The sequence below is a fragment of the Cyanistes caeruleus genome, chromosome 16 (assembly GCF_971803275.1).
Source record: "Cyanistes caeruleus chromosome 16, bCyaCae1.hap1.1, whole genome shotgun sequence".
NCBI classification, from domain to species: domain Eukaryota; kingdom Metazoa; phylum Chordata; class Aves; order Passeriformes; family Paridae; genus Cyanistes; species Cyanistes caeruleus.
Genome location: NC_141716.1, coordinates 16,427,491 through 16,455,079, shown reverse-complemented (window position 1 = coordinate 16,455,079; position 27,589 = coordinate 16,427,491). Strand labels below are relative to the sequence as shown.

General features: G+C 50.0%; 2 protein-coding genes across 4 annotated transcripts; both read right to left on the bottom strand.

Moving 5' to 3' along the window:
* Positions 1–2,388: 2,388 nt before the first annotated feature.
* TLDC2 (TBC/LysM-associated domain containing 2) lies at positions 2,389–6,178 on the bottom strand. 2 transcript variants are annotated; one of them, XM_023940030.2, is made up of 6 exons: positions 6,050–6,178; positions 5,039–5,194; positions 4,473–4,625; positions 4,238–4,333; positions 3,577–3,650; positions 2,389–3,076 (listed from the first exon to the last, which is right to left on the bottom strand). In XM_023940030.2, the coding sequence occupies exons 1-6, from the start codon at positions 6,176–6,178 to the stop codon at positions 2,941–2,943; spliced, it is 744 nt and encodes a 247-aa protein (XP_023795798.2). In that variant the 3' UTR covers positions 2,389–2,940. The 2 variants fall into 2 exon arrangements, with proteins under 2 accessions (XP_023795798.2, XP_023795797.2); XM_023940029.2 differs by lacking the exon at positions 6,050–6,178 and having other exon boundaries at positions 5,039–5,564.
* Positions 6,179–8,406: 2,228 nt separating this feature from the next.
* Positions 8,407–27,554, bottom strand: PIGU (phosphatidylinositol glycan anchor biosynthesis class U). Of its 2 annotated transcripts, XR_015277161.1 has the most exons (13): positions 27,141–27,554; positions 25,488–25,552; positions 24,164–24,223; positions 23,134–23,196; positions 21,776–21,885; positions 20,052–20,152; positions 17,999–18,096; positions 16,026–16,180; positions 15,368–15,511; positions 14,451–14,575; positions 13,595–13,806; positions 12,582–12,724; positions 8,407–9,880 (listed from the first exon to the last, which is right to left on the bottom strand). XR_015277161.1 is itself a non-coding variant. In XM_086853539.1 (12 exons), exons 1-12 carry the CDS (start codon positions 27,268–27,270, stop codon positions 9,767–9,769), a joined length of 1,308 nt encoding a protein of 435 aa, XP_086709665.1. In that variant the 5' UTR covers positions 27,271–27,488; the 3' UTR covers positions 8,407–9,766. The 2 variants fall into 2 exon arrangements, 1 of the variants encoding a protein (XP_086709665.1); XM_086853539.1 differs by lacking the exon at positions 13,595–13,806 and having other exon boundaries at positions 27,141–27,488.
* Between the last annotated feature and the right edge of the window lie 35 nt (positions 27,555–27,589).

Genomic DNA, 27,589 nt, shown 5'->3' with positions numbered 1-27,589 from the left:
GCCAAGGTATTCCTACCCACTGTCTGTGGAAGAGCTTCCCTCTGGAAGAGGTTCTTGGTTCACATCTCCTCAGGGGCAGTGGGGTCAGGGCTGAGGGAGGATCCCAGCACTCCTCGTGCACTGTACAGCCACCTGGCCCTGCCACACCCTGGACATGGCCATTCCAGGAGCCAGGGAAGTTTCAGATGCTGCTTCAGCTATTGGGGAGGGGAAGGGAAGCTGAAGTCCTGCATGACCAACCAGGACACCTGTGCTGACTGTGCCGGGGGCTGAAGGCAGAGCAGTGCTGGGGTCAGCCTTAGTGAGCTGCCAGATGGGATTTGGGTGAGCAGGCAGGGCTGGACCAAAGCCTGGCTGGAGAACTGGGTTCGGTCTGGGTTATCAGTGGCACAAGTCTTGTCCCAGGGCTGGTGCTGGGTCCAGTTCCAGAGGCCCAGTACTGGTGGACAGGGTCCACCCTCAGCACATTTGCAGATGGGAGATGTGGCTGGTACTCCAGAGGGATATGCTACATCCAAAGGGATCTTAGCAGGCTGCAGAAGGGGTCTGACAGGAACCTCCTGAAGATCACCAAGAGGAAGTGCAATGTCCTGCATCTGGGAAGGGTCATTTCCTTCACCAGGATGTGTTGAGGCCACCCACCCATGAGGCAGTGTAGAGGAAGGGATCCAGGAGTTCACCAGGAGCCGACAAACGTGCAACTCCTCTTTCAGCCAAGTGTTCTAGTGGTGTCCTGGGCTGCCTTAGGCTGAGTGTTATCATCAGGTACAGAATCCTTCCCCTCTGCTCCACACCAATGAGACAGCCCTGGAGTGCTGGGCCCAGAGCTGGGCTGCCCAGTACAGGAGACAGGGACAGACTGGACAGAGCCCAGCACAGGGCCATGATGGGCCATGATGGAGGGGCTGGAGCATCTCTGCCATGAGGAGAGGCTGAGAGAGCTGGGACTGCCCAGCCTGGAGCACAGCACGCTCAGGGCATCTCATCCCTGGGGATAAATACCCAGGGTGGGGCTGCAGAGGGGATGGGGTCAGGGACAGCCCCAGGGGCCACGGGCACAAAGTGACACACAGGAGGGGCCCTGTGAGCTCAGGAGACACTTCTGCACTGGGAAGGTGGCTGAGCACTGGTGCAGGTGCCCAGGGAGGTGATGCAGCCTCCACCCTGGGAGAGACTCAAAAGCCACCTGGACACATCCTGGGCAGCTGGCTCTGGGTGGTCCTGATGGGGCAGGGGCTGTGCAAGGTGACCTCCAGAAGTACCTCCAACCTCACCCAGCTGGAGATCCTATCCCAGTGCTACTGGCAGAAGTGTGAAATGGGCCTGAAGTCAGAGGCTCTGTGTTGGTGAGGGGTGAGTCAGTGCTGGGAATAGGGAAGGGTCCTGATGGACACAAGGGTGAGGTCTCCAGGGGGGAATGGTGCTGTGCAGCCACTTTCAGCAGGGAGCACTGGATTGCACATGGTACCCTGAGCTGGGTGCTGGGTGCCCTGAAGGGCTGCAGGGGGCTCCAGGCAAGTGTCACTGGGGGTCTGGAACAGGGGAGGGGGTCAGTGGCACTCTGCAGGTGGAGGAGGAGATCGATATGAAAGGGTTGTGTTAAAAATAGGGCTGGTCAGTGTAAGGTCTGCCTGAGCCCTGCACTGTCCTGTTTGTTCTCTTAAATCCATGCTCACTTTTATCTCTGTGAATCTCACAGCCTGTGTGGATGTGAGCTGCAAGGAGTAAGTGCCAGCTGCTGGAGACATGGCACAGGTTGGCCATGGGAGATGGAACCAGCAATGAAATGACTGGTGAGGTTCAGCACAGGTACTCAAGTGCTGGGTGGGTGTAAAGCACTGCAGGCTGGGGCTCCATGGGATCCAGACCTCACAGATTTGCAGATTTAGGGACAGGAGCTGACATAAGGTGAGGTCATGGGGTGATACTTCAGCTGGATATCCAGCTGTGCTTCCACAATAAATACATCAAATGTGGTCAAACCAGACAGGCCTTTGCCCTCCCATGGAACCCCGTGAACCACCCCTGCCTGGAATCCCCCTGTGGGGCTGGTTCTGCTGCTTGAGCTGGTGGACAAGGAGGAGGAGAGCTGGCTCAGCCTCCAGGAATGAGAAACTAAACCCTGTCAGCCAGGCAAGAGGCTACAGGTTGTGGAGCTCTGGGTGGCAAGGGCACTCACCCCCTCTTGAGGAAGAAGCTCTGGTCCTCACAGGGTGACAGAGGCTGTGCCAGAGCAGGGATGGCTCCCTGAAGCAGTGTCCTGGGCTGACCCCCCACTCTTGCTGTGGCCACACAGCCCAGGCTGGGACAGGACATGGCTGTCACAGCACCTGGCCCATCACAGGTCCTGCACGTGTTCAGAGTCATTCAATGCTTCCAGGGCAAGGATGAGGCCAGGAGGAGTTTATTGAGGAATGGTGACTGTGCTGTCACCAGCACTGCCAGAGCCAGCCCCGGGGGCAGAGGCTGCTTGAGCTTGCTCAGTCCTACAAGAATCAGTGCTGTTGAAGCTTCCTTCTCTATGTGCAGCCCTGCTGACAGGTGCCCTCCTTCTGGAGCAGCTCTGCCTCATCCCAGCCAGGTGGGTTGGGGTTGGGTTTAGGGTTAGGGTTGGGATTTGGGCTAGGGTTAGAGTTAGTTTTAGGGTTAGTTGTGCTATGCCATTGTGGGCCTGTGCACACACTCTGGGCTCCCTGACCCCATGGCAACAACACTGCAGGCCTGAGACCCCACTGCAGATTTTTCTGATCACACTGCCCCCATCAGCTGGTCTTTCCCCATGAAATTGGGATATTATTGGGAACAGGTGAAAGGAAGAGGGGGTGAGGCTGTAAGCATCCTGTGGGCTCTGCAGGTGCTGTCAGGGAACAGCTGTGCTCGAGACATCAGTCCAAAGCATCCCCTGTCTAGTACTTTTCCAATAGGGTGTCTTTGTCTGGGTCAGGCCAGACCCCACATTTCCAGATCCTGGATGCAGAATTCCTCCCGGTGTGAGAGGGTCTCATTGTCGAAGGTCTCGCAGGGCTGGCTGCCACCGTGGTGCAGGTCCTCGTCCAGCCACAGCCCAAACCTACCGCTGCCAATGTGCCAGGAGCACAGTCAGCTGCCACTGGCCTCCTTCACGGCTGGACACCTCCCACGCCACCTCCTGGGCAACCATCCCCATCTCCCATCACTGCCTGTTCCCCAAAATGGACATGAGATGGCCCAGGTCTGCCACCGTGCCTGCAGGCAGGGAGTGGGTTGTGGGAGAGGGCTGGGAACAGGCTGGGAACGGGCTGGGAATGGGCTGGGAGAGGGAAAGGAAGGGGCTGGGAACCGGCTGGGAACAGGCTGGGAGAGGGAAAGAAACAGGCTGGGAATGGGCTGGGAGGGGGCAGACTTTCCAGCAGGCAGTAGGGTTAGGGAATGAAAGGCCCAGCGCTGCTGGACAACCGGTGCCAGTGTTTTGGGCTTCAAACCAGTAGCACATGCCTGGACCCAGCCCCACAGGGCAGCCTGGGTTCCCGTGGTGGCTCTGATGGCCATGGGGGCTGGTGTCCTCTGAGTGACTGAAGTTGCCGGTGCAGTTCCTACCTGCCCCCACCGACCATCAGCAGATTCACATCCCCTTTCACGAAGAAGTTGTTCCTGCCTGTCCACCGGAACACCTGCATGGGGACAGCACACAGTGGGGACCGTGGGCTGGGGCAGTGTCCCCATCCCCTTTCCTGTCTCTGTCCTGCGAGGGACTGCTGAGTGCTGGGGGCTGCTGAGCCACGATGGCTCTGCTCGGGCACCTCCACGTTCCACCTCTCCAGAAGACCTGGCCGAGCCTGTGGTTCTGATCCATCCCTGCCAACAGCCCTGTGGGCCCTGCCAGGGGACAGCTGCCACCACCCACGCCCCATCACACACACAGCCCCCAGAAGTGCCAGACACGTGGCTGCCTTCACATTCTGCAAGCCCAGACCTGGGCTGCAACTGCCCTGCCATGTGGAGGGAGGCTGGTGACACCTAGCTGGAGGGTTCCTTCCCTGAGCCTCCCTCCCTGCACACTGCAAGGATTCACCTTCTCACCCCAGCCCTGGCCAAGCCTGGGGGGCTGCTGCCAGCAGGGTCCCCACGTCTGGCCAAGCGCAGCCCCGTCATTCCAGATCCCCCCAGCACCGCAGGGACAACCAGGCCTGGCCTGGCATTGGGGACAGGGCCAGCCCCCAGCCCGGGGTGCCCCAGGGCTGGCAGCCCCCAGCCACACCTTCAGCTCGGGGCAGAAGGAGAAGAGGAAGGTCTCCCCCGTGCCGTAGAAGCCGCTGCTGGTGCGAATGGCGCTGGCAGAGAAGGCACCGAAGGCCTGGGGAGGCAGAAGGGGGAAACTCACGGCTCGGTGTTCAGAAGGGCTCTCAGCACAGGGACGTGTCCCTGTCCTGCCACCGGAGCGAGGAGGTGCCCAGGCCCCGTGTGATGCTGGGCTGGGGAGGGCACGGCCCTACCTGAGCCTCCGTGTCCCTGATGAGCAGCAGGGCCGGGGAGTCCGGCCGGGTTCCGCTCCGGTACAGCGTCCGCAGGCTGAATCCATCCCGCCTGGTGGAGTAGAGCAGGTGCCAGGGCTGCTGTGTCAGCCGTGGGGGCAACTGGGAGCCCAGCTGGAGCACAATGGCCTCAGTCGGTGCTGACCAGCTGAGCATCCTCCCATGCCCCAGCACAAACGTGAGAGATCTCGAGAGGCCCCACACATCATCCCTCCAAGCAGCCACCCAAGACACCCACCTGAGCATCCTTCTAGAAGGTGGTCCCAAGCATCCCTCCCCTTCAAAACGTTCCCAAAGGGGTCTCCTCAAGCCCCCTCCCAGCAGTGTCCTGGGATACTTCCCTCAAGCATCCTCACCCTGCAAACCCTTCTGAGATGGCTCCCTAAGCCATCCTTCCCCAAGAAGTGACTGAGGTGACTGTCCCAGGCCCAGGGGAATGTCACCCATCTGGCCTCTCAGTGGACCATTTCTGGTAGGACAGTGGTCAGGGGGCAGATGAGCTGGAGGGTGGGGTGCCTGTACCTCACCTCACAGATCTCCGTGTCCCGCAGGATGCTGCTGGCTGTGCTCAGCACCAGCCTGCAGGGCTCCTCCTCAGCTGCTGCTGGGGCTCCCTCCCAGCCCCGCTGCCCCTCTCCAGCCGGGTCCTCGCATTCCACGGGCAGCTCCTCGTCCTGGTCGGGCTGGGGCAGCGGGAGGTGAGCACCCCTGTGAGCCTGAGGAGCAGCAGCCTGAACCCGCCCAGCGCCGGGTGAATCCCGTCCTATGCCCAGGGGCTGGGAGGAGGGGCCCGATGTTCTCAGGGATGGGCACCAGGCTAAGCCTACAGCCCTCGTCCCTGCTGCCCACTGCTCCAGACAGTCCAGGTGCTGTGCCATGCCATGCTGTGCCATGCTGTGCCATACCATACCGTGCCATGCTGTGCCATGCCATGCCGTGCCATACCATACCGTGCCATGCTGTGCCATGCCATGCCGTGCCATGCCGTGCCATGCCCTGGAACTCCGCCAGGCCGTGCCACGGCTGCACGGAACTTGAAGGGTTGTAGGGCCACCCGAGGGGGAGGAAGGGGTGGAGGTGGAGGTGGAGGAGGAGAGGGAGGAACAGAAGGCAGGGAAGGCTTCTGCAACTGCAGCTCCGGTAGAAAGGGTGAAGCTTTGCCTTTTCCCTTTTTGCCCACGGCCAGGCTGACCCTGCAGCGCGGAAGGGGTCGGGGATGTGCCGCGGTCCTGGTGGCCGCTGGTGACAAGTGTCTCACATGCTCAGGGTGGCTGTGGGTGCAGCTCATGCCCAGAGGGCACGAGGGGAGAGCGAGTGCAGCCCCGGGGAGCAGGAGATCTGGTCCCGGAGTGCATGGATCCTGCAGCGGGCTGCAGGGGCAGGTCCCATGTGTGCCCATCACCCCCCGCACCTCCCCAGCCCCTCACTCTCTCCAGGGCAGCCGCCCTCTGTCTGTCCAGCCCCGTGTCCAGCCTGGCCGGTGCCTCCCAGCGGTGCCCCAGAGCTCATTCCTCGCTGCCGTGTCACGATGAACCTACCAGGAGCTGGTAGCGGACTCGGAGCCCTCTCATTGCAGGTGTTTCTGGGGGGCTGGGACTGCGCCGCCGGGGAGCCCTGGACACCGCCCCGGGGTTAATGTTCAGCCGCGCCGGCCCCACCCTGGCCATCGGTGTGACAGGGTGGGTGTGGATGCCAGCAGCCTGTCCCGGCTCGTGTGGGTCCAGAATGCACCCCCTGCCTGCTGCTGGGGTGTGTGGGCAAGCATCCCCCTGAGCCAGGGGCTTGGTGGCCGGTGGCTCTCACCCCTGCTGTCACCTGGAACCAAGCAGAGAGCCCCGAGGCCAGGGGCTGCCCTTGTTTTGGCATCACCGGGGCAGGTCGTGCCGAGGCTGCTCTTTGCAACACAATTATTGCAATGGTTGTAGCAACTGCCAACACCTCTGTGGTGAGGTGAACCTGGCTGGACACCAGGCACCCACCAAAGCCTCTCTCATTGCCCTCCACAGCTGGGCAGGGCAGAGAAAATACAGCAAAAGGCTCATGAGTTAAGGGCCGGGTGAAATCCATCATCAAATAGCTTCAGGGCAAAACAGACTTGAATTAGAGATATTAATTGAATTTATTACTAAAAAAAAAATCCAAGCAGGATAATAAGAAGCAAAAGAAGACTTTAAAAACACCTTCCCCACATCTCCCTCCTTCCCAACTCTGCCTCTTCCCCTCCAGCAGTGCAAGGCAATGTGGAATAGGGGTTATGATCAGTTCATCACCTGCTCTTTCTGCTTTTGCTCAGGGGGAGGAGTTGGAGTCCTTCCCCTGCTCTTGTGTGAGCTCCTCCAGGGGCTGCAGGGGCTTGTCCACGCAATCCCAGGGGAATCTCAGCTCAGGTTCCTGAATCTGCTGCAGCCCCTTCTCCAGCCCTGCCCTGGGTGTGTGCAGGACTGCTCATCACATATTCTCACTCTGCTCTTCTCTGAGTGCAATTACACAGTAACTTTTCTCTTTTCTTCTACTTAAATCCTTGATCCCTGAGGCGTCACCACCATCTGTGCAGTTGGTCCATCCTGGAGCCATCTGGAGTTGGCTCTGCCAGACACAGGGGAAGTTTCTGGCAGCCTCTCACAGAAGCCACTATTCCAGCCACCCCACTACCAAAACCTGGAAGTGCAAACCCTGTATAGGAGGCTCTGGTGGCACATGACCCTCACTCTGGGGGAGCCAGCTTGGGACTGGCAGCTGAGGGAGAGAATCGCTGGCTCAGGTGCCTCTGCAGAAGCTCCAGCAGACCAGGGTGCAGTGCCCTGGTGCAGCCCCTTCTCACTGATGTCAACCCCAAACCACTCAGCCTGGCTGTGAGCCTGTGGGTCCAAGTGCAGCAATGCTCCATTTATGCCAATCCAGGACTGTGTGCCTTGCATGGCAGCACCATGGCCTTGACACCCAGCCCAGGCCCTGGGCCCACTGCAGGCATTTTTAGGTTGTTCCTTATCCCCCCAGCAGGCCCACTGCAGCCCTGGTGGGTGTCTCCTCTGTTGTGCCCACTGGTCTTTAACAGCAGTGGGAGTTTGGGGGTTTCTGGTGCCTGGCATTTGGTCACTGGCAACATTTGGTGGGGACCAGGCAGTTCTGGTAGCCCCAAAATTCTCTGGGACTCTGGGCAGGAGCCAGGACAGGGCTCCCAATCCCTGCCTGAGCTGCCTGACATGGCAATCCCTGTCCCTGCCCCTACCCCTGCCAGTGCTCCTGACCCCACCCTTCCATACTTTTGACCCTGATTCTGTCCCTGTCCTTGTCCCTGTGCCTGCCCCTGCCCTGTCCCTTTATCCCTTCATTCTCCCTGCCCCTACCTCTGCCCTTTCCTCTTCCCTACCCTCCACCATGCTCCTGGCCTTGCTCATCTCTTCCCTTGCTCCCCTGCCCCAGTGCTGACCCTACGACCTTCCTCAGGACTGCTTATCCCGAATTTGGGACTTGCTCCTTCAGGATACGCAGACAGAGTCAGCCCAGGGCCCTGGGAGTGGGCACAACCCCAGGGACAAATCCAGCTGCTGCACAGGACAGGGACAGTGTCTGCAGCTCTCAGCTCAGTCCAGCCACCTCCCATCACCATCTCCCTCCTCATGGCTAATTATTGCTGGCTTTGTGGAAAGAGGGGCTGTGAAATGAACACCCCCCACAATCACCCTCTCAATTTCTCTTACACCACTGCCAGGTTACCTGTACGTTCCTGGCCTTCCCTAAAGCCAGCCCTGTTTCAGCCTGCCCCAAAGACCCCTTTCCTTTCCATTTTTGTCACTAGTTTCCCTCTCCCAAACCCCTGTTTGCTTTCAGATCCCCTCCCACCCTCTCCATGAGTGCCTCCCACCCCTCTCTCACCCACAGAGCACACGAGGTGTTCAAAACTCGCACAGTTTATTTTGTTCCTGGCCGGCCGGAGGCTCCACGGGGCCTGCCCCAGGCCGGCAGCCCCAGAGCGCTGACAGCACTGCAGTAAGGCAAACGTTTCAATTGTCCAGAAAGAAAAATCTGTTCACACACCTGCCTGGGCACATCCATCTCTTAGCTGCTCAGTACCAGGTACAGTTTGGTTTCCATGTCACATTCCCAAGCCCTCAGATGTCCCATGGGAGCAGAAGTGACGCTGGAGGTGCCTGTCACTCAGTGCCACCACACAGGCAGCAGGGCTGGTGGCTTCACCTCAGAGTGTCACATTCGGGGGGCAAGCAGGTCTGAGCACACAGAGGAGCAGGGGGGATGAGGGGAGCCGATTCAAGGGAGCCCCTGTGCACAGCCATGAGCCCAGCACTGACTAGCACAGGGGTGACACAGACAAGTGCACATCCAGTAGTGTTAAGTAGCTGTGGAACAACTCCGTAACAGCAGTGGCTGAGACTCCTCCTGGATTTGGTCTGGGGCCTTACAGGGAGATTGTGACACCTCCTGGTCCCAGCTACTGTCCCAAGTGGTCACAGCAGCACAGTGTGAGCCCAGCACTGCCAGGCTTTGACATTCAACAGCAACACAACAGTGGGAGCTCATCTTCTCAGTAGTACTCCTTCTGAGACCTGCAATGCCTCTATGCAGCTCCTGGCATGGCTGTTGCTCCAATGGGATAGAGCAGTTACCTGGTACCCACCCTGCCCTCAATCCCATCCCAGTTCAGGTTCCTACTTGTGTCTGTGTGCTGAGGTTACCACATGTGGCAGCAGCTCCAGCTGTCCTCCGAAGTCATCATCCTTGGTCACCCAACCCTTTTGCAGCATCCACTGTGACTGAGCACATGGGATTCTTCCAGATCCCTCAACAGCAGAACCACCATGAAATGGAATCTGCAGCCAGGGCTGGAGCACCAGAGACTGCCTCGTGCCAAGCAGGGGCGTTACTGGTCAAAGCAGTGAAGGGGAACATCCCTGGAGAAGCAAACATCTCCAAGAAACAGTGGTGGAAAACACTTCATGGTCTGAGCTCCAGCCCTGGGTTTAGTTCAGTCACTCTCATTCCTGCTGGACTGCCCAGAGCTGATGGCTGAGGTCGCAGTGAAAAGCACAGCTGAGGGGGGAGGCACTGCAGCTCTGACAGTCTGTGCTGAGCCCACAGCTCAGAGGGGTATTCCCAGAACCTCAGCCCTTTCTTTCAGTAGATACCATTCCCAAAGTCAGACCTCATTCAGGGAACCTTCCCCACCCACCCCATGTACCCCAAGCTTTGCATGTCCCTCAGAGTGGCCCATGTCCCAGGAAGTGGTGGTTCAGTCCTTATTTCAAAACCAGCATGGCCTCTGTCCCGTCCTGCCTTGTCAAGTGGAGTCCGTGAGTGAGGTAGTATTCCCGCCGGAGGAAGGCATAGAAATAATCTGAGATGAGTAGGATCTGTGGAGTGAGATGTTCAGACACATCAGTGGGGCTTCAGAGCAAGGAATAAAGAGGGACACGTGTTGGTGACAGACTATTGGGGGTTAAGCAGCTCCTGGGCTGTTCAGCACATGCTGCTGGACCTTGGGAACACCTTGTCCATCCCCCTGCCATGTTAAGCCAAGGGAGACTCACATACAGTAGCTCCATAAACTGGCCAGAATGTATGACAATGGCAGGTCCAGCTGTGCCAGAGCTGCACTGACATCTCAGCTGCACCCACAGAACTCCTTCTATCCAAGTGCTGTCCCAGAATCACAGGGTCATTTTAGCTGGAAAAGACCTCTGAGATCACCAAGTCCAACCCTTGACTGATGCCCCATGTCACCCAGCCCAGAGCACTGAGTGCCGCATCCAGGCATTCCTTGGACACCTCCAGGGGTGGGACTCCACCACCTCCCTGGGCAGCCCCTTCCAATGCCTGACCATGTTTTCTGTAAGAAATTCCTCCTAATGTCCAACCCGAACCTCCCCTGGCACAGGCTTGAGGCTGTTTCCTCTCATCCTGTTCCCTGGGAGCAGAGTGCCCCAGCTGCACTCTCCTATCAGGGAGTTGCAGAGTGAGAAGGTCCCCACTGAGTCTCCTTTTCTCTAGGCTGAGCCACCCCAGCTCCATCAGCTGCTCTTGGGGCTCAGTTCCCTTCTCTGGACATGTTCCAGCTCTGTAATGTCCTTCCTGAATGGAGGCACCCAGAAACAGACACAACCCTTGAGGTGCCTCAGCAGTGCCCAGCACAGGGGCACAGTCACTGCCCTGGTCCTGCAGCCACAGCACAGCTGGTACAGGCCAGGTGTCATTGGCCTCTTGCCCACTGGGCACACCTGGCTCTTGTTCAGCTGCTGTTGATCAGCACCCCCAGGGCCCTTCCCACGGGGCACTTTCCAGCCACTCTACCCCAAGCCAGGACACCTTTGGTTGTACTGAGGCACATGGTGGGACTGTCACCACACCTGGAGGCCTGGAGATCACAGGAATGGGTGACAGTGGAGTTCCTAAAGCTGCCACCTTGGGAAGCTGCCACTGCTGGGGCAGACTGGGCTGTGGCAGGGACCTGCTGGCTCAGTAGTGCCATTTGTCACTTAGTCCCTTGCAGTGTGACCCTCCTGCGAGACTGCTCCCCTCCTCCATGTGGAAACAGAAGCAGGTAACTGGACTGGAAAGTCTTTTCAGTGCCAGCCCAAGTGTCACCCTTGTGTCCTAGTGTGCAGATGCTACTCAAAGCATCCCTTTGGCACTATGTCACCTGAAGTACGTGGCAGTGCTAAGGGCACAGAGGGAGGGACAGCTGGAGCTTGCCTGGGTTACTGTGCAATACAGCACAGAAAAACACAGCAGCTGCTGCAGAGGCTCAAGGGCAGGACAGGAGGGGATGAAGGATCAGGTGGAGAGCAGGGGAAAGAGAAACAGAGCTGCAGGCAGCTGGTCAGGGGAGAAAGTGTCAAAGAAAACAGACCTAGGGAGAGGGAAACAGCCATGATCTACTTGCTTCATGGAACTGCTGACAGGCTCTGTCAGTCCAGGTGATTTTACCTTTAACTAAGCTTCTCTGCAGATATCTAAATGGGAAAAGGAAGAGCTGAGGTGGGTGGGAATGAGGACTAGGTCTTTCTCACAAGGAAATCAGACAAGAGACTTGCTACCTGAATTTGCACAGAGCACAAGACCTTGCAGGATCTGCTATGACTTTCTCAGGTAGGAAATAAAATTCTCTTAGAATATCAACACCTCCTATTTCTAAATAAAGTTTTACTACCCCTTTCATTCAATAGCAGGACATGTAATAAACCACCCCCAATTTTCTATCAGCTCCTCTTAACAGAATGTCTATTCTCCCTCTCACCCTTGCAGTCTCTTTTGGTTTTACCAAATGAGTATTTTCCGCATTAATCAAGAGTAAGAGTAGGTAGTTTTCTGCCCCTGGTAAGTGTTCCCCTGGCTTTAGGAGGAGCAGACAAGCATAAATGGCTGAGGCACATTCAAAATAAAGGCAACTTTAACATGAAATGAACGTTCTGCTCACCCATACGCCAAACTGCCCCAGGGCTCAGGTACATGACAAGCAGCACAGACAAAAGGAAGGACTTACAAAAGGTTGTAGCACCTGTGTACAGTGTTCCACCTTTCAGGGGTGCTAAGCTCTGCTTTCCCTAAGGCCAGTGGAAGTCATGTATACAGAATGGCCTCAGCAAAGGCAGGGAGGTAAGTCCTGGCATCACTGGGACCCTGTGCGTGCTGCCACATCTCACAAAAACTGGTGTCATGTCCTTGTGCATGGAGAGATCTCATTTGTCTGTTTTCTGGCCCCACTGCTACTGCCCTGAGGTTTTCCCATTTCCCCTCTTCCCCTTCTCCATTCACTTGTGCTTGGTCCTGCCACGCTGAGATGCTTTTCCTTGGCCATCAGCAACAGAGCACAGAACCTGCAGTCAGCCAGGCTGGATTGTTAAGCCACAGCTCAAATACTACAAGAACTCTTTCCCATTAGTGTGCCAGGGGTTGAGGAACAAGCAGAATCCAGGAGGAGAGCTGGGAAGCTGCTAGGCAGGACCACACAAGATGCAGAGAGCCAGCCCCATCCTCAGGATTCTTTGCTGCTGACAGGCCACCCCATCCAGCAGCCTGCCCACAGTGCAGCTTCATTCACCTCACTCTACTGACCTGCCCTATGTTGAAAGTCAACGTGATGGCATAATAAAAATTGGAGTTGGCACTTCCTGCATAAATCCATAGATGCCACAGAACAGGGAACAGGAAGGAGCAGAAAATGAGCACACATGACAGGATGAAGATGTTCCGGAGGACTGTAAAAGAAAACCAGCTGTTAAAATGATGTATTACTGAGCAGTTATGGTCACACAACCAGCAATGGTGTTTAGGGCGTGTGCAGGGGGTGAGAGGCACTTGCCAAGACATACTTCCCTCCAATAGCCTTCCACAAGTTGCTTTAGTAACTTCCTGGGTAGTGGTTATAAGAAATCCACTATATTTCCCTTCAAAATAAATACTTCTGCCTTTGTTGCAGTGTGAAATCCCCATTTGTAGCTCTTTCCCTCGAGGTCCTGCTTCCACTATTTCTTGGATGACTTTGGCTTTTTGGTATCAAAACTACGGTAAACAGCAGCCTAATTTGGAGAGCAGAGCACTTTAATCCCTTGCCTCATCAAGGTAATGACAAAGGAAAAAATGAACCTGTGGGTTATAGGAAAAGATACTTTCTTGGGAGGTGGAAAGGAAATGAAAGCACCATAAAAGGAAGAAACTTGTACAGGCCAAATGCACTGACAGACACATGACATCGAGAGGTGCAAGAATCCAGCAGTCTGCCTGAGTATGTGTCAGGTGGACAAAAACCAAGCACAACTTTCTCTAAAAGAGCTGGGAACAGCCAGACCAGGAGAGGCTTTGTTTTCTGTGAAGTGCTTATGCCTGTCCTTTGGCAGCAGTGCCCAAATCCATCCTGACACTTGTGCTGCTGTGCTTGGCTGCAGCTCAGCCCATGCCCATCACTCTGCACTTGTGGGGAGATAATGTTTTGAGAGCATTGTCACATCCAAACCTCTTCCCACCTACTTTAAACTTCTTGTTCAGTAGGTCTGTTCACACACTGCGGGGTGGGAGTTTGGAATGTGGAACTGAACTACACTGAGCAAGGACTTTCAGAAGTTCATCACCTGCTACAGCTGTGATGTGCTCAGGGCCAGCCTGTGGATTCCTGTCCTGTTTGATCACAGCTGCTTTGGCCTTAGCTGAGTCTGACACCTACAGAGCAGATGGTCTCCAGGTCTCCTGACTCCTGATTGTGTCTCCTGCAACAGGCAGGTGAGCTGTCCATGAACTCACTTGGCCTGGCTTGGAGAAGGCTGCAGTGAAAGGCCTGGACAACCTGGCAGGGTTGGTCAAAGCAGTTGGTTTAAGCAAGAAATGCCAGGAAAAACACAACACTTCCAAATCTCCCCATGGAAGCAGGTTCTACAGACTGAACCTGAGAATCCACAGGAAGCCCTCTGGTGATTTCAAGAGCTAAAGAGAGTCATTTTGAAGCATTTAAGAAAGACTGGAAAATTGCTTCAAGTAATTCAGTTACTTTCAACTCCAAGCAAACAAGCAGATGCAAAACCAAGCACAACTGCAAGATCCAGCACTTTAAGGCTGGGGGACTCACCAATTGCAGGAGCACTGTTCAAATTACATAGCCTTAAATGGGAGAGAAGCATCTGGAGGATGTAGTACTGCAAAAGGTTCTTACAAAAAAGATAAACTTCAGAACAAGTTGGAGAGAGTGGGAAGATAAACTACAAGTGAAAATTCTCTCCTTGACCAATTTCAACCTAAGTCCTTAAGAAATGTTAAGGACTGTATTACCAGAGGAAAAAACCTCCAAAATCCAGCCTCCTTCTAGACACCCCATAGAGCCCATGAGAGCCTATGAACTTGGTCTGGTTTGGTTTAGTGATGACCATGTAATTTAATTATGTGGCAGGCCCTTTTCAATTCCAGATAAATAATAATCAAGCACAAAGAACTTACATCTGTAAAGGTGGCTCCAGACTGGAAGGAAGGCCATGTACAGTGCAACATCTCCCACTGTGGGATAGGACTTGAAGATAGAAATGATGGCGAGCTGGACAAACATGAAGAATACAGGGTGTTCCCTGGAAGGGAAAACAAACAAAGGCTAAGAGAATGCAATAGTGCCTCTGGAAATTGCAAACAAGTATCACCAAGGGCACAGATGTGCCACAGGACAGATCAAAGAGGCTCCTGCAGCCCTGTTCTCTCCATGCTAGGCTCTGAATGCTAGGTGGGGTAGACAGAGCTGCCCTGCAGAGCAGCAGGGTCAGGGGAGGCACATCTGCCACAGCCCTCACCCAGCACCTTTGGGTCTCCCTCAGTGCACGTTTACACCTGCACATTGGTCACCTGCACTGTGCTTCCCCATCTCTGCCTTATTCACCAGAAGCAATTAGCACCTGCCCTCTGATTGCAATCTGGAGAAGCCCAAAGCCCATGGTTATCCCTCCAGTACACCTGATCTATCCAGTGCAAGCCAAAGGACAAGCTCACTGAGAATCCAGGTGTTTTTATCAGAAAGAAGTCAATGACTGAGACAGGGAAGTCCCCAAGTTTCCACTTTTTTTCTGACAATGAAGAGCTGGAAGTTCCATCCAGTTCTTGCTTTCTGACTACAGTGCTTTATGTTGGCACTGCACAGCCTCTGTTAATTTCTGCTGCCTCTGTTAATGCTTGCAACACAGAGTTCCACTGCAGAGACCAAGTCACTCTATTTAAGAGGAACAGATGTGAAACTATGGGAAATGAGGATGACAGGCCCTGTTAAAAATCTTTTTCAGGCTTGTAGATAAAACATCCAAGTTCAGTCTTAGAAGCTTCCACTGGATAACTTAAGAGTAAAAAAAGTAGCAGAGAAACACAGTTATACTTACTTTAACTTTATTGCCAAGGGAATGGTGTAGAAGAACACATTGATTTGAAACACACATACGAAGAAAAGACTAAAGTGTTCAAACATCTCTGCAAAGAAGTACCAGAAAAGGCCAATATTGGGTGTCAGGTCTGGAACAGAAAGGCTGAAATTTGAAAAGATAGTCACAGTAAATTTTTTAGTGATTGTTCTTCACTACCCTGCTTCTGTTGCATTAATTAATCATTGTATGCTACTGGATGTAGGACCTAAATTGTAAATCCATGAAAGAGAAACCAAATGAATGAATATGTGGGGAGCAAGTTGAGACCCTGCTGAGGAATTCTTTGTGATGTTACAGCAGGACTGAAACCATTTCAAGCAGACACTTCTCCAGAGAGGAATATTTCAGAGCCATGGTAGCTCAACAACCAAATTAATTTCCAATCAGTGGAAAACGGCTCCTGCCTTTAATTTTTGCTATTATTTATTTAACAGAAATTGGAGGTGGCTAATGGCTGCTTCCCCCCACATATTCTTTCTTTTATTGCACTGTCAGTAAATCACAGGCCCCACACTTCCTGGGCCAAGCACACACCTGTATGTGATGGGCAAGAAACTACCTGGGTGGGAAAGGTGGGGCCCAACAGAAAACCATCAGTAAGAATCCTTATACTTACATAAACCCATAAACAGATGGGATAAAATCCCAGGAGTTGAGCAGGAAGAAGGAGAGGCAGATGATCACTACCAGGCTGCATAGGTACAGGGATGCATACTGCATGGTGTAGAGCCAGAAACTCTTGCTTTTCAGTTTGATAGGTATGAACTGACGCTGAAAGAGAAACAGAAGCACCTCATCAGGTGGAGAGCCACAAGAAAGCATGAGTGCTCAGAACATCATTTTAAATTTATGAAAGAAAGCATTGCACTATGGCACTTGAAGGAGCAGCTTTCAAGTACAATCTGCTTCTTGTTCTTCACTGTGGCAAATTAAGTCCCACACATTGCATGTATTCCCAGAGCTGTGTTTGAAAATACAGTTGCAAAGCTGGTCATTTCTGCTTGCAGTGAATCCCCCCTGTGAGCATACACACAGGTGTAAGATTTACACAGCCCTGCTCACAGCTGCACTGGTACCTCAGATGTTTGCAATACTGCACTGGTGCCTGCCTTCTCCTTCATGACCCCACTGCATCCAGAACCCCCATTGTGTGGTACCCCCACTGTGTGGTACCCCCACATGGCCTGGCACTCCTGCTCTGCTGAAATCAGGAAAAATGTGTTCTTCAGCACAAAGGAGCCTCTCTGAAAGCTGGCTTCCTCAGACAAAGTCCTGTCATTGCCACATGTCCTTGTCAGAAGTCAACATGTCATGACAGGGATATTTCACTCCATCAGGTCCCCAGACTGCCTGTGTACAAATATACACAAATATATACAGAGGCCAACACTTTGGCAATTGCTCAGCACTCTGCAGCTCCAGGTCAGTGATGTGGCTTTTCCATTTGGCCCTGGGGTTTCCAGTGGCAGGAGATGTGCAGAGAACCTGCCCTAACTGCTGTGGGCTCTGTGTAAAGCTCACTGGGTTTTCTCAGTTGGAGTGGGTTTAATTTAACTTGCTGGGACAATGTAAGCAACATTACCAAAAATTTTGGTAGGACAGATTGAAAAGAACAGGAGAAAAGTGATTTAATTCTGTACAAAGAATACAGGAAAGTTCATTCACAAATTTAGATAAAAGGGCTCACACTGGCATGACTGCCCTTAAAAGTTGCAAATTAGCCAATCACATATCAAAGCACTTATTGTTTGTGAATTCCAAGTACAGTGCTTGCACTTCACTCCCAATTTACTTTGACCAAAGCTAAAAGAGAACAAACGAGACTAAAATATTGAAGATATAAATTCTCCTAAAAATCATCAAACTGAAAAAGCAACACTGACTCTGCAGTTGTTCTCTTGCAAAGACTAATAATAATAAAATTTCTGAAAAAAAGTAAGAGACATACATGTCAGATAGTCAGAGAAAGAAAATTAATTAGAACTGACTCTCATTCTGTCTGGAAGCTCAGAGATTTGAGAACATGCTAGTCAAGTAAAGATAAGCTATAAAAACACCATCAGAAGCAACAAAAAAAAGACTGGTGAAATGCACAGCAGCATTTTAGAATTATAGTAATTTCAAATATTAAACATTATCACAAAGTGGTAGTGAAGTGAGCTGAGCCTCTGCTGGCATCACAGCCTCACTTTGCTGCCATAGCAGGATAAAATTAGCAAGGGCAACCCTGGTGGGATTCAGGGTCTTGTTAATAGAGAGGGTTAAAGGACAACCAGCCACTTTCCAGAACATGCCTTCTGCCATTAAACCCCAAATCAGCATTTCTGAACTCCTCTGGCTCTGAGCCCCTCATTGCTGCTCACACAACACAAAGAACTGCACTTATTTTGGGCAAACTAAACACCACCCAGTTCTGCAGGAACTTCTGCTCCCTTCTTTCCAAACACAGGCATTCCCATTCAGGGTTCAAACCTGTCATGGCTTGAGAAGAGTCACTTTTCCTGAAACTCTGCACTTGTCTGACTCCCCTCCCCAAGACTGTCCCTGCACAGCTACAAGAACAGGTACCAAGAGTTAGAAATCACCTACCTGTAGAAGGTAAAGCAGTGCTGGAGCAAAGAGTGTGAGAGGGTAGAGTGACTGGTATGTTGCTAAGGCCAGAAACACAGCACTGAGGAAGGCACTGCCTGCAAAATAAAAAAAATAAAATATTATAAGGAACTTTTAGTATAAAAAACCATATAAACAGGAAGTCCAAATGGGAGGAAACTCATAACCCTCTGCAGGGGATTCAGAAATACCAGGACACCACATAAAGGAGTTTTTAGCAGAATGTATCCTGCAGGGTGTCCCTCTTGTTAATGATATTTTGAATGGAAAATGAATTATTCCATAAGAAACAAACACTGACTGGTTTATATCTCCTGTCATTCAAACACAGAAAGAGATTCATATAATTGACTCTATATAAAGCCCGTAGTGGCTGCTGTTAATGCATGGGAATGCATTCCCTTAAGTTATATCGGTATGTAAGAACTGCCATGCTGGGCTTGCTGGGTAAGCTCATCACCAGAACGTGCTGCAGCCTCAGCAAAGCTGTGTGCAAGCAAAGTCTGCAGCTGAAGCATTAGCTCCACTTTACTGATACCAAAACTGAGGCACAGAAAAAACTGGCACAGCTTTTCCAAATGATCTTATAAATATGAACGTTTTTATTGGGGTAGCTTTATATGAGGTTATCGCAGTATTGTGCACTCACATTACTCAGCTACCAATAATGAAAATAATGTCCAAAACATCTCAGGTTGAACGACAGAAATACAAGCACCCAGTGCAGTAGCTTGGTTATAGCTACAGACTTGATGGAAGTCCCCTGTAAAAATAGATTTCAGACAGCAAGAGCCCTGACTCAGTGCATTGAACCAGCTGTCATCCTGCTGACAGCCAACACCCAGAGAGCTCCTCTCTGCTTCCTCCTTTGAAAGGGAAAATACAGGGCTACCTGGTGATGAGCCTCTTCTCCCTCCAATACACTCTCCTGACAGAAACCTCCCTATCCTGTATTTTATCCAGTGTTCAGTTCTGCACAGATCTAAAGAAGTGACTCACAGAAATCACAGTCATAACCTGGTACCTTCTTTGCCCTCTTCTTAAACCCAGACTGCCACACTCCCAGTCAGGGACAAACCACAAGACAGCCACTACATTTCCATCTATAACCAAATTTTGGTCTCAGGGTATCAGTGAACAGTTCAAAATCATGGTAACTAAACAGTTCAAAATCATGTTAATTAATTAGATCCCATTTGTTTGCTACTGCAAATACTTTTAAATTAAAACACCTCCTGACTCAATTAACAAATAATTATAGGAAAACTTTATTTTGGAAACACTGATAAAAACTATATCAGATTTTTTTTTTGCAGTGCCAGGATCTGGGCCCTGCTGGAGACAAAAGAGCAGACTGACCCTTCCTCTGATCCAGCAAAGAGCTCCTTAAAACTCTGGTGACTATTAAAAATCATAAAGGCTAGAAGATTTTAGCACTGTGGAGTCACAGAAGAAACAGAAAGCTGTCATTATGCACAAAATGAATGAAACAATGATTCTGACATAATCTACTCCACTGGTTTGGGTCTTTGGTTACTGCTTCTGTTTCCCCAAAGCTCAATTAATTAATTTCAAACCATGTTTACAACTGTGAGTGAAAGCCAAATAATAGCTGTAGGCAAATGCTTGCTTTTTAATAGAAGTTCAATGATAAACTTTAAAAATAAATTGTGTATTACACTTAAGTGCATATTCACATACAAAAGAAAAGCAACAGAGCTCTTATGTTTTGCAATGCACAAACATGTTTCTTCCTGAACAGAAAACTATTTGAAGCCAACCAGGCAAAGGACTCAGTTTTTAGAGTAAACCCTCAGGTACACTGAGGTGAAAAACAGTTTTCACCTGACTATGAAGTCTCTTGATCTCACAAATTCATGCAGAACTTGGACCTTGTTCCAGTCCTGTTAGTACCATTTTTCACTGAGATATTTGTAGCAATCATATCTGTAAAGTTGCCCCGTGATTTATTTTTTGCTACATTTCTAATATTTCTAAAAAGTCATAAAGAATTCTTTTTTCTCTGTGTTACCTTTTATTGTAGCTAAAATGAAGAATGCAATGACAGAGTTGTTGATGGTGCAGGTGGACTTTGCCACACAAGACATCACAGTGTAGGGGTTTAACAGGTAGCTGAAAAAGAGCAAAGTTCAGGTTACATTCAAAGGAGCACCTAATTAAAGACATGTTCAAAGAAAAAAAAATATGCACTTTGTCTTTTCTTTTTGTTTATTTACATTTGATGGGATCCTATAATCAGCAAATTTATTCAGCTGAACAGGTTCCTCAATCTGAACCAAAACCAGACCTCTGGATTGCAGTCTTGGACACAGGGGCCACAGGGAGCCCACTACAGAGGTGAGACATTGGCAAGATGTCCAAAATGCAAGTTCTGGCCTAGAAAATGACTACCAAAAATGTTCCTTGCTTTGCAGAAGCATTGTACATTTTTTCAGTCACATCTAGGATTACTGGGTCCAAAGGAAACTTTTTCTGTTACTCACACCTACTACTTCTGAAGAAGAATAAGAAGAAAACATGATGGAAACAAATCTGAGACAAACAGATTTTCCCACAACCCAACCAGTCTCCTGCTGTGGCAGAGCAAGCCTTTATGCTCACCATGGCACGATTTGAGCACAAACCCAGCCAGATATGCAAGACTGGCACATTTTAATTGGAATTAGAGAAAAACTCTTAATGACTTTATGTTCCAGAGTTCAGCCACACTTCAGTTTGCAAGGACACCAGCTCCTTTTGGAAATAAGAATTACAACAGTCTCTTTTATAGGTTCAGAGCAAAGAAAAAGGTTTGGAGGACTGCCAATACAATAGGTATGATCATGTACTAATCAGCCTTGCCAATAACTAAATTGCTCATCAGTGTCAGTAGACAGGGCTGATGATTTTGTAATACTCTCCTTATATTTTCCAACGTTTCTGAGTCCCAGTCTGTCTTTCCAGTGTTTCAAGAAGGCAGCCTACAGCAGGTCAAGTATAATGCAAACTTTGCTGTGGCAATGTGCAAAACAGTCTGCAATTTACCCACTTCTGGTCATGGGGAATGTGCCACTTGAAAAACTGAAAATAAGAAAAAAATGGCAATTTATCTAATGGAGAACTCTCTGATACAGAACAATTTGGATAATTTCTTTGTGTCCAAATAGCAATTAAAAAAAAATCTGTAACAGTAGGCACCTTGTTTGTATGTTAGTTTAGTTGCAGCCTTCTGAAATGAAAAAAAATGTGTTTCGTATACAGAAGAAGACCGAGACATGAAATCAATAAAATGACAACATGTAAATATCTTTTAACTGTTATAAGCAATTTGGGATATTCAAGTTGTAATATTCAGCAAACATTCAGATATTTTGTCCAGCTGCTGTAAAATTCTCCTAACTTTTCTGAAAAGACACCATTTGGAAGGCATAGGATCAATTCTGATAACATTATCATACAGGCAAAATAAATGGGAATGTGATCTGTGTTGACAAAACATTCTTGCTGCCCAGATAATGACCTTATGCTGCTGAGCCCATCTCAAAGGGCCTGAGTGAATTTACATGCTGGCAACAAGCACATGCATCTGCTTTTCACTTTCCAACTGAGTATTCAGGGCCAATAGGAAATTCAGAATTTTTGCAGGAAAGAAACTCAACTTTCAACAGTTTTTGAAGGCACAAATGAGACAAAAAAACCCCAAAGGGAGCTGAGGAACCAAAGCAGCCCACTGCAGTCTACAGGAGCAATACTTACAATAGTGCTACCTTGAGGGGGATGTAGTGCATCTCCATGGGTGTCTGGATGAGTTCAGCCACATCTGGTGCATATTTATCCAGTTCTATTAGGAGCTTTTGCTTTTTGAACTGAACAAGAGGGGATAATCAAAGACTGTCAGAAGAGGAAAGTCATTATTCTGTACTACTTGTGTAATTCTATTTCATATTACTCAGCCAGTTACCTGGGGTTTCTATTACTGTGGAGCATATTCAAGTTCCTGGTGTGAGCTAAAACTTATGTTATTTGAGGAGTTGTAGAGAATGAAAAAAACCCAATTGTTTCCCAAATACTTAACAACTGAAGTGAGAGTCAGGAGGAAGCAGATAATTTTTATTTGTTTAAACTTCCTTAATTACTTGCGTCCATGTCTTGACACAGCCACCAGTGAATTCACCACACTAGAGTCCAATACTCAATCTTCCTAACACCTCTCCAGATCTCTAATGAAAAGCTAACTTTATAAATTCAGTGTTCAACACACAAGGCCCTGAAACCCCAAACCCCATATGTATGCAGTGTTTGTTGTTTTAATGATGGATACTTCTAAGACAAGTATCTCTTTAATCTCTTTTGTTTTAGAGGCTCTCTATAGAGACAAAAGAGAAATCTGAAATATGAACTGACTGAATTATGTTATGGTGAGACAAAAGGACAGAGATGCTAGCAGTAAATTCTCAACAACCAAAGTTGTGGAATTCTTACATGCCTGCAGTTCTATCCTGGGTTATTTCCTTAACCTCAAAATCAGAGGACAAGGAAGAAGCACATAGCTGAGTGGGAGACCGCAGAGATGCTGCAGAAAATGTAGTCTCCCTGCTGAGGTTGATACCTAATCCCCACCCCTCTGGAACTGCAAAGCACTGCTTAACAAAATGTTCTTTGAGAGCTGGGAGGAATCACTCACCTCCAAATACACATCCTTGTAATTTGAAGGGAACAAGTAGTATTTGTTGTCAGACTTTCCCCATACTCACAAGAAGGATCTACATCACCTCAGAACTGCTGGAAGGTTTCACTCCTTCCCTTTCACATTTCTAGTCTGTGTATTACCTCATGCTGTGTGCAAAGAAACCCACTCCAAGGTGTAACACCCAGGCTGTAGAAAACTCTACACTGCTGTGATCACCACTCAGTGTGTAGCTACAGACAGTGTGCACAACAAAATTTAAATGCCTCAGTTATCTACTACATTCAATCCTGTTTGTCATTATAATATGACCAGATTTACTGAAACAAGGACTTGACACCACATCCTCTGGCACATCTTTTCTTTGTCCCAAGATAATTATATTTGCTGGGAGAAGAGGACCAGCAACACTGGGAAGTCAGCTTACCACAACTTTGTTGAAGTCTTGGATTGCCAAGTAAAGGGCAACAGCAGTTAGCACATCAGTTATCTAAGAAAGCAAAGGACAGACTGATTGTGAGAAAAATAAAGAAATGGAGAAAAATATATTGATCAGCATTTAACAGGAGCTCTGTTAAATGCTGACCGAGCATTTAACATTTGTGACTTAGCTCAAGGGAACAAAACACAAACTTTAAAAATCCTGAAAGGCTGATTTGTACAGTGCTCTCACACACCATCACTTCACCTTGAAGGCATGAGCAGTATCATCAGAAAATGTATATTCACAAAACAAGAGAATGGGGAATTAAGAGGAAAGAAATTGTTTGTGGAGAGCAGCACATGAGGGTAATAAAGAGAATCACTGATGTAGGGAGAGCACAGCAACACTGGGACAGTGCCCATCTTGGTTAAAGCCACCTGGCCACCAGAGCAGCATGACAGTGCCCTGAGCTGCCCCAGACTGCCCTGCAGCAGTGCAGGGCAAACAGCTGCTGGTTCTGCACAAGCCCTGCCTGGCAGGGACCTGGGCACAGAGGCTCCACTGGGTGCTATGTGCAGCCAGCAACAGGACTTCTGTCCTAAACTGTGCAGAACTTGGAGAACAATTTACAAGAGATATCTGGGGGATGAACCCATCTGTGCTCCTTGCAGGTCTGGGGTTTGGCAGACAAACAGCAGTGTAGGGAATGGTGAGAAACAGCAGTGTAGGCACTAGGCTGGAAGGACAACGTATTTTGTTACCTATAAGAGATAACGTTTGAAATTTGAAATAAGAATTCCTATGCCTGTGTGGGGATACTTATATAAGCAAGAACTCACAAAAAAGAAGGAATATGTATGTACAAGAAGGAAAAAACCTGAATGTGGGTTTGTACAGGCAAAGCTGCCTTTCTGGTTAAAAGTGAGTTCAGCAGGAATCTGAGCTCCAGGGAGGCTGAAGGACTGAAAAGAAAGTCATACTCAGCATTTCCCTGAATGGGACCTTTCAGGAGAAGCTTTCCATAAGCACTTACCATGAACACCAGTTCAGCATATTCAATCAGGAAGTGAAAGAGATAGATTATCAGTGGGGTCTGAAAGAGAGCAAAAGGGAAATCCATATCAAATACTACCCAGAGGAAATACTGGTGACTTGATGAGACAAACTGCAAGAGTTAAGCAGTTCTACAAGACACTGCCAAAGGTAATTTTCTTTGGCCTATTCTCCAATTCTGGTATTTCAGAGTATACTCACTGGTCTTTTACCTTGCAAAGTCCTCAATGCACTTTATAAAAGACACTATCAACTCTGAAAATTGTATTCTACTCCAGATTTTCAATTCTATTACAATAGTGGTAGACTTACAATAGAAAGCATACAAAGACCAGCTTTAGAAAGTAATATTTTTCCTAGAAAATCTATTTTTCAGGTTGTCTGTAGGTTTGTTTGAAAGACTTCCTACATAGCTGGTTCCCCTTCTGTTTAGATGTGTCTTTTAAAATAAAAAAAGAAAGCATGTTAAAAACATAAAGCAGTAGGATTATTACAATCCTATCATCCTCTTACTCCTAGAGTTTTACCATTCTAAGATAAGAGCAAAAGCATGTTTCTGAATTATTCCCATCACACAAAAGCTTATTCTGGAAGGACAATATTTACATGCTGCAAATTCAGTCTTCACTGTGAGAAAATAAATTTCTTTTTAAAAACTTAAAAAAAATGTGATTGCCTAAATAAGTATGGGGAATTATTTCACAGTCTGAAAGAAATTCTGTCTAAGGAAGTAGAATTTATTGAAAATAATCCACTTTGCAGAGGATACCAAGTGCCTGCTTCACCCCAGGCGACACTATGCTTGAGTGTACCTTCATATCAGTAAGGCCATTCAAGGGCACAAAGCCCCACAGGTGCTTAAGTGCCTTTGTAGGAAGGAGGTGTTTTCAAGATGAGGAATAAATAAACTGCCTACTTGTGCTAGTATTGGAATTTGTGCAAATGCAGAGACTCCAGGTGCTGATACCCAGTAAATCCTATCAGACTCACAGTGACACCATCCCTGCTCCAGCTTGTGTTGACAGAAACAACTGGATGTGAACAGAGTATTTGACTCTGTATCACAGAGTTCCCCTGTCTCAGAGTTTCTTTATGCAGTAACAAATATGACACTGCCTGCCCCTGCACAGGGAATTCACTGGATTACCTGGATTTCCTCATGCTGGTCACTGCATAACCACTGCTCAGACAAACCAGACAACTTCAGGTACTCTGCAGACTTTGGGATGAAACAGGCCCCCAGCAGCCAAACTAAGATCTCTGTCAGTGGAATATCACATTTAAAACCAAGCATGTAAACCAACCTCATGAAAAATAGCTCCAGAGTATGGCGAGACCCCTAAATCCAGCAGAGCTAATCCTTCGACCACTGAAACAGACAAAACACCTGGATTAGAACCCTGTAATGTGGGAAGTGAGAGATGGTAAAACTGAAGTTTTTAAAATACTGACACTCTAAGAATCTCACACAGAATGGGTGACACCAAACCTCCCAGAGCCGATAGCCAGCCAGAACAGATTCACCCCCAGCTCTACCATGCATGTTCCTGCATGGGCACTCACCACCTATTGATTTGTTTCAGCCAAAAATGTTCTAGATAAAACCTTTTGCATTTAACTCTATGTATATGGCATCTACACTACAGAAATACTCAATTCCAAGAGAACAACCACAACATAATATAGATTTCAAATTGTTTCAAATTGTTTTGCCTGCAGAGAGGCCTCAAACATCCAAAATTACAAGGGAAGAACAGAAATGAACATACTGCCAGGCAAAGCTATCTATTGTTGAAACTTCCTGACATTTCACAGCCTTAATTCAGCTCCTTTGTGCTCATGGAGTTACAGCTTGCCCTGCAATGCATGTGTGTGCTTTTCCATAGAATCTCCACCCTCCTGAGCACAGAGGTGCTGAATTAAGTACCAGGGTGCACCCTGGTACTGAGCAGTATGCAGTGGAAGGAAATGGGCCCATTTGCTCAGAGGGAAACAGGCAGGACACTGCAGGAAAACACAAGAGGTGCTCAGTTCAGTGACATGCTAGAGAAATAGATTCTGGGTGCCACTAACTTCCTCTATGGTGACAACCCAAACTTTTCAAGATGATCCCACTTTTCCCCTTTACTATCTAGACACCTACCTTGATGCTTTAAGGTAATATTTAGAAAGAGTCAATAGCACAGGAAGCATAAAGTGCTACATACTGTGAAGCAGAGGCTTCAGGTCATCAAATACACTTGTATTTTTGACCTTTATTACTTCTGGCCACTCTTTTCCACCCCAAAACTGCAAATATTTTTACCTGCATAATAACTGGATACCAAAAGGACATCATTAAAATAAATTAAGGTTCCTAACAGACTCAGATGATACACATTTGAACGTCAATTAAAAGCCCCAATTACCCTGTATCTCACTCAGCTTTTAGAAGAGAATGTGCATCGCTGGTAACGTGTCGGGACATCAGCTGAGCAAGGCAAGTGAGCAGGGGGCAGTGGCATTCTCAGCACGACACGGTGCCAGTGCAGGGACAGCGGAACGGGCTCGGCCGATGGAGCCGCACGCTGTGCTGGGCAGGTCAGGCTCCCGTTTGTGTACACGTGTGACATCCCCGGTGTCTCCGGCCAGCTGTGAACCGTTCTGGCTCCTTGTCCTCCTCCTCCAGCCCCGCGGCTCTCCCGCCCCCCGGAGCCGCTGAGCTCCGGCTCCCACGGGCTCCTCCCGGCCACAGCCGCCCAGGGCCCTTTCGTGCAGCTCTGGTTCGGGCCCAGGCGAGCACGGCCCGGCCGGGCCGTGCCCCACCCCACCCCCGGGGCCACTTCCAGCCCGGTGCCCGGCCGGGGTCAGGGCCTGTCCGCCCGGCTCGGGGGGTCCCGCCGCCCTGGCTCCTCCGCGCCGCCCCCGCGGGGCTCGGCCCGGCCAGCGGCACCCGGCCCGGGCTCGCCAGGCCTCACCTCGCTTCCAGGCGTTTAGCGGGGACGCCACTTCTACCCGCTCGGCGATGAAGGCGGCAAGGCTGGAGCGGTACAGCGCGGCGCGCACCGTCACGGCCGCCAACACCACCAGCACCAAGGGGGCCGCCATCCCGGCGCGCGCTCCGCCGCTTCCGCCGGCTGTAGTTCCCGGGCGGCGCCGGGCAACGCGCCACCAATGAACCGGCCCGCCCAGGCAGACTACATATCCCAGCGGCCGTCGCGTCGCCTCGCCCGGCACAACTCGAAACTACGGCGGCCGCGGGGGGGTAAAGTTAGCAGGAGCGCGCCCGGAGCGTCCCGCTCCCATCCATCGAGCTGTCCCGTTCGGGTCGCCGTTGCCCAGGACGGCCACACGGGATAGCTCCTCCTCAGTCGGAGGACAGGGACGGGTCTGTCCTCGAGGGGCATCGCGCTCCCCGCGGGCCGTC

Coding starts and splice junctions, on each gene's coding strand:
- PIGU (XM_086853539.1), bottom strand. CDS start 27,270: ATGGCGGCCCCCTTGGTGCTGGTGGTGTTGGCGGCCGTGACGGTGCGC. Junction 24,224..25,487: donor CTGGAGCTATTTTTCATGAG/GTTGGTTTACAT, acceptor GCTCTCTTTCAG/ACCCCACTGATAATCTATCT. Junction 21,886..23,133: donor AAGACTTCAACAAAGTTGTG/GTAAGCTGACTT, acceptor CCTCTTGTTCAG/TTCAAAAAGCAAAAGCTCCT.
- TLDC2 (XM_023940029.2), bottom strand. CDS start 5,494: ATGGCACGGCATGGCATGGCACAGCATGGCACGGTATGGTATGGCACG. Junction 4,626..5,038: donor GGGACACGGAGATCTGTGAG/GTGAGGTACAGG, acceptor ATTGTGCTCCAG/CTGGGCTCCCAGTTGCCCCC. Junction 3,077..3,576: donor CTGATGGTCGGTGGGGGCAG/GTAGGAACTGCA, acceptor GCACATTGGCAG/CGGTAGGTTTGGGCTGTGGC.